This window comes from Triticum aestivum, chromosome 2B, assembly GCF_018294505.1.
Source record: "Triticum aestivum cultivar Chinese Spring chromosome 2B, IWGSC CS RefSeq v2.1, whole genome shotgun sequence".
NCBI classification, from domain to species: domain Eukaryota; kingdom Viridiplantae; phylum Streptophyta; class Magnoliopsida; order Poales; family Poaceae; genus Triticum; species Triticum aestivum.
In genome coordinates this window covers 780,944,518-780,952,852 of record NC_057798.1, presented here as the reverse complement: position 1 = coordinate 780,952,852, position 8,335 = coordinate 780,944,518, and the positions used below count along the sequence as shown (strand labels likewise).

Below are 8,335 nucleotides of genomic sequence, written 5' to 3'. Positions count from 1 at the left end.
ATTGTCCAGTGTCAGGGACGACCGAGGGACGGAGGCTGCCAAGGCAATGCGGTGTCAATCTTGCTGGAGCGGTGCAGATCCGACAGGAGGCGACTCGAAAGAGGTCTTCGGGAGGCCGTGGAGAAGCGACCAATGACTGAGGAGATGGAGCGGGAGAGTGGGCCGGGCCCCTTGACGAAGGAGAGAAAGGAGGAAAGAGGGGAGGGCCGGTGAAGGAGGATAGCATGCTCGTCCACGGCATGGCTGGTGGTGCGCGTGTCTGGAGGCTGTGGCCTGTGGGGATCCAGATCTTGCAACAAGCTAGTTGTTGCGGGGGAGAAAATTGCAACAATGGTCTGATTTTGCAAAGCTAGACTGTGGAAACAGGATACTTCTGAGCCATCCAATTAAAGAAACATCTGACGGCCATAAAGGCAATGGATGCGCGCAGAAAGATCGGTGAGGTGAATAGAAGCGTATCAATTAACGTTATTCAAACACTTGTTCAATATTTTTCTTCAAATGCTTGATTAACATTTTTATATATATGATCAAAAAAATCATCATTTTTAAATACATGGTCAAATTTTTAATACACATTTAACATTTTACAAATCCTTAATTAACTTTTTCAAATACTATTCAATTTTTTTTCAAATGCTTGATTAACATGTTTACATACATGACAAAAAATTCATAATTCTTGGAATACATGTTCAAAAAAATTCCTTTACATGTTCAACATTTTGCGAATGCTTAATTAACATTTTTCAAATAGTTGTTCAACATTTTTTTAATACATGATCAACAATTTTTCTATACACGTTCTACATTTTCTGAATGCTTGATTAGCATTTTTTCAAACATTTGCTCAATATTTTTCTAATGTGTTTTGTAGAGTATTTTTGTAATATATGTATTTAGGATATTTTAAAGTATAAAAGAAAGTACAAAAACAAAATAAAAAAAGAGGTTCTGGTCTCCCGCGTGCATGGGCTGGCCCATCTCGCCCTCCCCGCACACAAAAGGGGCCCAGATTCCACATACAAAATCATCCCGCTCGGCGCTCCCCCTCTTCATAAAAGGGGCGTCGTCTTCTTCATCGGCGGGACCTCGCCGGCAGCCGCATTTCCACCCGAATTAAATTTCCTCCCGTCCCATCCCGTCGAAATTTACCCAGAATCTTTTGGCGTGAGTTCGGGAACTGTGACCGGAGCGCCCCCCGCGGGTCTCCTCAAGATGTGCGAGGAGGAGACGACCTCCGAGCCGTCGTCCCCGCCGATGGAGAGCACGGCCAAGGAGCACGACGCGGGCGGCACTACGACCGTGATCTCCGACTCCGAATCTCCTCTAATTCAACGTGAGTTTCCGATTGCTTTGACATCTGCTTCCTCTCAATCTCTTGGGCCTTTCTTGCTTTCTTGGGGTCTTTCTTGCTTTCTTGGGAGCTCTGGTTTCTTGGGAGCTGTGATCGGCTGCGTCGTGGAACGCTTAGGCTAAGCTGATGCTCGCCGTCTCGGGGCTCTCCGCCGCATACCCGTGTGGGAGTTTCCGGCGATCCTTGCCGAATTAGCGTTTCTTCACAACTCTGTTTCCAGAACAAAACATGCCCGCCCGCGCTGAGATCGGCATTGCGGAACCTGCTTCTGCTCGCGTTCGCAGTGCGCTCGGCTGCCTCCCCGTCCGGGAGCTGCCAGGGTTCGTGGTGGAAGGCGACGCGTCCGCTTTATCGAAGGCGTAGTGTTATGGAGCGTACCCCGTAGGTCGAGGGAGCGGCCGGAGCCGGCGGCACGGCGGCCAGAGCCGTGGAGCTCTCCGTGCACGCATGGGGCCGCGGAGAGGCGTAGCTCGCGTCGCGTGTGTGGAATTCGTACTGGTTGAGCGGTTTTCCTTTCTGAATTTCTGTTTGTTCTTCTTCCCTGCTGTTCAGTTTTGCAGTTAGAAGATGAACTAGTGTTACAGCGTGCCACGTAAGTCGAGGGAGCAGCCGGAGCTCGTGTAGCTCGCATCGCGTGTGTTGGATTCGTAGATGGCTGCGCAGTTTTAGTTTCTGAATTCTGAATTCTGAATTTGTGAATGTTCTTCTTCCCTGCTGTTCAGGTTGTAATTAGAAGATGAGCTTGTTAGAGATTCCCCCTCATTTTAATCCGTTTATTATGTGCCGAGTTTCTCCCCGTCCGGGAGCTGCCGGGGCTCGTGGTGAAAGGCGACGCGGCAGCTTCATCGATGGCGCAGTGTTAGAGCGTGTTACGTAGGTCAAGGGAGCGATCGGAGCCGTGGAGCTCGCCGTGCACGCTTGGGGCCACAATGAGGCGTAGCTCGCGTCGCGTGCGTTGAGTTCGTAGCTGGCTGCGCAGTTTTAGTTTCTGAATTCTGAATTTGTGATCGTTCTTCTTCCCTGCTGTTCAGTTTGTAATTAGAAGATGAGCTTGTTCGTGATTTCCCTCCTCTTGATAACTGAATTAACCTGCTTGATGACTGAAATAAGACTCTTCTTGTTTCGTGTTTGATCTGACAATTACTTGCTTTAAGTTTCTGAATTTCTGATTCTTCTTTCTTCTTCCCTACTGTTCAGTTTGTAGATAGAAGATGAGCTGAATTTCTGATTTCCCTCTTCCTTCCTGGTTTCATTCGGTTTCGTCTTGCAGGCAGTGGAAGGCAGGAAGCGATCAGCCTGCAGAAAGTGCCGCTGCAGGAAGAGAAAGATTGTCAATTGCAAGTCCAAGGTATGCTGGTCGATCCTGGCCGAAACTGAATTACACTGCTTGCTGACTGAAATAAGCTCGGCTCTTGCTTGGTGTTTGATCTCATCTGAATTTTGTTTGGTTTTAGTTTCTGAATACTGAATTTCTGATTAGTCTTCTTCCCTGATGTTCAGTTTGTAGTTACAAGATGAGATTGATTATTCGTGATTTTCCCCCCTTTAATTCGTTCATTATGCGTCGAGTTTCACTCTTCCTTCCTGGTGTGATTTGGATTCGTCTTGCAGGCGATGGGAGTCAGGGAACGATCAGCGCCACGGCACCGAGCCTACTGAAAGTCGCTGGCTACGTGCCGCTGGAGGGAGAGAAAGATTGTCAAGTGCAAGGCCAAGGTATGCTGGTCAATCATGGCCGAAACTGAATTAGACTGCTTGCTGACTGAAATAAGCTAGGCTCTTGCTTGGTTTTTGATCTGACATTGCTTGGTTTTTGTTGGACGCAGAGAGCCATACAGATACAGAGTCCGCACCTCCTCCAGCTCCACAAGTGCAGCACCTGCTCCCAGCTCCAGCTCCGCAAGTGCAGCAGCAGCAGCAGCAGCAGCAGCCGGAACGTTTCATGGATATTTGGGCAGACACCGAAGCTATAGGGTATCAACGGATGAAGCAATTGCTGAGAGACGAAAAGTGCAAATGGTACATCACGGTCGATACAGAATTTTGCATGAAAGACGATGTAGTCGATCCTCGGGGAGCGCCCCAGTCTCCCGACGGTCACTATGAGCAGACCCGAAGAATCGTCGACGAAGGCGATCTGGTTCAAGTGGGGTTTGCGCTCGCCAACTCCGAGTCCGGGCTCGATCCAGACTCGTTCTCGGTGTTTCAGTTCAACATGCTCTTTCAGTACACGGCAAGGAGCTCTACCAGCAACAACATAAGATTTCTAAGAGATACGCCGAAGCTAAACCTTGACGATCATGCGAGGAGGGGTATCAACATCAGCAATTTCATCAACGGCATCAGAAACCTGGGCGTATTGGAAAACAGGAACATCACATGGATAACTTTCCAAGGATATTCAGATTTTGGGTACCTAATCAGGGGACTCCAAGATAGCTCCGTTCTGACACAATCCCGAGCAGAGTTCATCCGATTGGCTAAGAGGTATTTCCGAAGCAGCTACGATCTAAAACTTCTTCTCAGTCTTGGAGTTCGCTGTGAGAAGCCCAGCCGAAGCGTGCCTGGGAGTGGCAGTCTGAAGGGTCTCGCTGCGAGTTTGGGGGTGAAGAGAAGCGGTCAGGAGCACGGTTCAGGATCGGACGCCCACCTCACTCTTGGGTGTTTCCGTAACTTGATGCTGAGCGATCGAGCAGCTGCATCCGAGCTACGATGTTACAAAAACACCATCTACGGGGTGGAAAATCCCTTGCCTGGTACAAGTGGTGCCAATGCAGATGCAGACCAGGTACACGTTTGGGCGTCCAATTTCGACAGGGAGATTAGGATCATCACCGGCTCCCTAGACGTGCAGGGCATGTTGACCGTTGAGGTTCAGTTCATTAATTCAACCGGCAATCAGGTCATCTCATATGCCCAAGCTCGCACGGAGGCATCCCGGTGCAAGGCAGACCTAGCAATTGGTTTCTCTGACAACTACGGTCACTTGGCCTATGGACGAATTTGGACCTTCCATCTGGAAGCACAGCAAGGTGCACAAGATGAGGAAGGGAGACGTGGAGTTACAGCGACAATGCTAGCAGGGCTGCTTACCAACATGAGATCTCTCCAGAATCCCAACGTGATTTGGTTGTCGTCGAGCAGAATGTGCTTTCTATACTTGATTAGTCTTGTGACGAGGTGCCTTCCCCTGGAGGAGCATAGCTTCTTGGCACTTTGGTGGTGCTTCTTCCCCAACCACCGCCTGATCGAGCACGGGTCCCCGGAGCAAGACCCAGGGCGGAGGGCCATCATCACCCTGCGGCAGATGCCTGCAACCTTACAGTTCACATGAGTTTCGGTTCTCTTAGAATGGGCACTCGCACATGAAGAATTATGTGCCCTCCCCTGAGACTGAGGGTCAAGCTGTAAACTCTATTGTAAAATATTACTCTAGTTACAATGCATACACACATGAACAATTATGTGCCCTCCTGCCCTTATTGTTGTTTGTGAATTGTTAGTTACAAGCTCCAGCTTACTATCGCTTCGCTGCCTATGTTCGTGATCAAGACGATATACTGACCCCTTTGTCGTCAATTGCATCCCTGCTGATCCCTGTGTCCTTCTTTGATCCTCTGCTGGTCCTCTCTTCTCCTCTGCTCGGATTGAAGTCGAATTGGACAAACTGCTCCTCTGCTCTGTCAAAGACAGTGACAGAGAACCTACTGTCATTGTGAACAACCAAACAAGAATGTAATCAAGCAAATTCATTCACAATGACAGAAAAAAGTAGTCATCTTGCTGAACTTCACAGTGCATACTTAGAAGTTCAGCTAGTTTTCAGTTAACCACTAGTGCAGTAGGACTATTCAGTCCAGTTTCAAACCTGGTTAATGCTGGAGTAGCCAGAAAAGCATCCATGATCCAATAATCTTCCATTTGCCATCTGCCATGGCCCATGTAAAATAGGAACAATTAGGTTAGTGAAGATCTGTGATGATCTTCTGTTAGAAAAAAAAACAAAAGAATTTGCTTTCCCTTTTTCTTATGATATGATGATGAGGCAAATCACTAGCAGACAACTGCCAACAATGCAAGGAAGTGTTAACTGAACAAACTATTTTACTCTGCCTAAGAATACTGTTTACTTTGCCTAAGAATAACTCCCAACATTTCACAATAGATTTTTGGTCAGAGGAACATTTACATGCATCGACACATTTTTGGATAAAGATCAACAACATCTACACCATTCCATCCTAGATCAATCTAGAGCCTACAGCTGAAATCTGCACTGACCCTACACAAATTTAGATTTCATATCCGTCATCGCGTCCAGCAAGAACTGGACGTTGGTCACAGTCGTCTAGTTCTTGTACTAAACCACATTGGGGATAAGCTGCAACCTGCAACCATTGTCCAATGGTAAGCAACCAAAGCATCAGAGTTGTGGGATGGTCGTTGTTCAAGCTTTGCATTTGTGTATGCTTGATGAAACGAAGAGAAAAAGAAATAGTTTTAAAATTAAGAACGGGACCTGGTGATGAACTTGCGACGCCATGCCAACTTTTCCCCTGTCTATTGCTGCTGGTCCAGAGTGGAGCTTGAGCTGCTGCTGATCCTCTGTCTCTGAAGAAGAAGAAGGCAAATGGCAGAATATTACTGTAACAGGCTCCAGAATATTAGTCAGATTTTGTTCACAGTCTGAACCTGGCATGGTGATGGATTATAGTCAGAATTGAATCATTACTGTATGTTCACAGTGATGAATACATGTATGCCATATTTACAGTCAGATTACTGTAAGCATTTGAATCATTACAGTCAGATTATACAGTAGTGATAATCTAAAAGGAGGAGGGAAGGAAGGAAGGCACAGTAGTGATAATCTGAATCTGAATTACTCCAAGCACTACATTTAGATTACAGATTACAAACATAAAGATATTACAGATCAAGGACATACATAAGCACACTATCTTACTGCCATCATGAAGATATTTCTCCCCCTTAACTTTTATAAATGCCAACTTTGCTATAACTAATACACTCCTAAGCTTCTATTGCAGGCCTGGAGTGATAATCCTCTTCTTCATCTTCAATCAAAAGCCTGCTGATAAACAAGTGTATAATCAAAATTTCACTTGACAAAAACAATAAAAGCTGCATAACAGTGATGCATGCTATAGTTGCCATGATAAAAAATAAAAAATTCCATGTATTTGCTGATGCAACTTGCCAACAAATGGCGATAATACTTGCAACCTTGTGGGCGCAACGAAAAACATAGAGCTAACTTACAATAATGGACCAAAAGATCATAACAGAAGCATGGAACTATCATTTAAAATGTGTGTGAGACATGGTAGTACTGGAGATCACAGAGCATAGCTAGGTCCGAAATTTTGTGATTTCCACAGCCATTGATAGTAAATATATTCTTGTAATTTGAACCGGCCAGAAGTCAAAATAGGAAAGAAGAATAAATCAATGTTTAATTTGAAAGATAGTGACATTTACCATGGCTATTTGAAATGATAATGACTTAACTATTGCTACTTGAAGAATCTATAGGTATGTGACCATGCAGAAGGACACATTACTAGCATCCATTATTCCAAAGATCTTTTGCTCATAAGCTTTTTAAAATCTGTGCTCATACCTCTACATCACCACAGCTTCAGTACAGGTTGTTCTGATTAAAATTAGAAAGAGGAAGATCAAATTTTGTTGGTGAAAATGATAACATTGCAGCATGGTACTACCTACTCCCTCCGTCCCATAATATAGCATGCTACTACCTACTCCACAGCATGCTACTACCTACTCCCTCCGTCCCATAATATAGGACGTTTTTCGGCACTAGTGTCAAAAAACGTCTTACATTATAGGACGGAGGGAGTAGTATTTATTCCTGCAGTAAAAGCTATATGAATCATAGAAAGTTGAATTTTCGGAACACCATTCTTTTGGACAGATGTATCAGCCAATAGTTCTCAAGCTTCTCTAAAATTATCAGCCAATAGTTCTCAAGCTTCTCTAAAATTATCATTCCTTCCTTTTGCCATCAAAGAATCAACATTCATAGTAAATTGGAACATGCAAATCATCACTGCTGCTTCAGAAATGCATAGTAATATTGCAGAAACGCATGTATGTAACAATGGACATTAACTAAATTAAACTATATCCAGTAACAGAACGTGGATCCAGATGGGTCAATCCTTACCTTAGCTCCAGTAATGCTTTTGCTAACCACTTGCAGAAAACATAAAACGTGGATCCAGATTTTTTTTTTTACTTTTTCACCGTCCATGCAACGCCTCCCCTCTGCGAAAAGCAGTTGTCAAAGCCCGTGTAAGCGACAACCGGTCCTTCAGGAACCAGCGATATGGCAACAGGCGACATGTGCGGAGCAGCTCCACCCAGGCGGTGGGACACGACATTTCTCCATCTGACAGGCGGGAGCATGTCAGTCAGAAAATAATGCAGGATTGCTGTGGGATCTCTATTTCCCGGGAGCTTAGTAACTGAAGAGATGAAGGTGTTACCTTAAAAAACTATATTTTTTTTTATTGAACCCTAGTCCCTCATTTCTGGCATGTGAACTCAAGCACAACGTCTGAAGTTGGAGCTAGATAGTGATTCAGAGAACGACATGGTTTCATTACTCCATCTGCATTCTTGTTTGTTAAAAATGGTGAGACTCTCCATGTCTCTTTCAGAGTTTCAGTTTTGCTTGATAAAACAATCTCTTAGTTTAGGAATGTACCTATGCTATTAGAATAGGAAACCCACTAAAAGCTTATCAAAGTTGCATAAACCTGAATGATAATACCAAAATACTTTGAATGAGTGTTCAGTTCTTCATTCTCTTATTCAGGACAAGCAACATGAGCTATGAAATTAGAGAACTGACCGACTAAAAGCTTTATCAGAGTTGCATAAATCTAACGGAATACCAAAATATTTGCGTTCCCAGTCCTTCCATTAGAT

General features: G+C 44.9%; 1 protein-coding gene across 1 annotated transcript; it reads left to right on the top strand.

Annotated features, from left to right (window-relative positions):
- Positions 1–1,218: 1,218 nt before the first annotated feature.
- Positions 1,219–4,691, top strand: LOC123042697 (uncharacterized). The gene is made up of 2 exons (XM_044465096.1): positions 1,219–1,339; positions 3,184–4,691. Exons 1-2 carry the CDS (start codon positions 1,219–1,221, stop codon positions 4,689–4,691), a joined length of 1,629 nt encoding a protein of 542 aa, XP_044321031.1.
- The last annotated feature ends 3,644 nt before the right edge of the window (positions 4,692–8,335 follow it).

What these genes read in the sequence shown, in the direction of transcription:
- LOC123042697 (XM_044465096.1), top strand. Translation starts at nt 1,219, where the DNA reads ATGTGCGAGGAGGAGACGACCTCCGAGCCGTCGTCCCCGCCGATGGAG. An exon ending in CGAATCTCCTCTAATTCAAC is followed by an intron (nt 1,340 to 3,183) that starts GTGAGTTTCCGA and finishes TGTTGGACGCAG; the next exon opens with AGAGCCATACAGATACAGAG.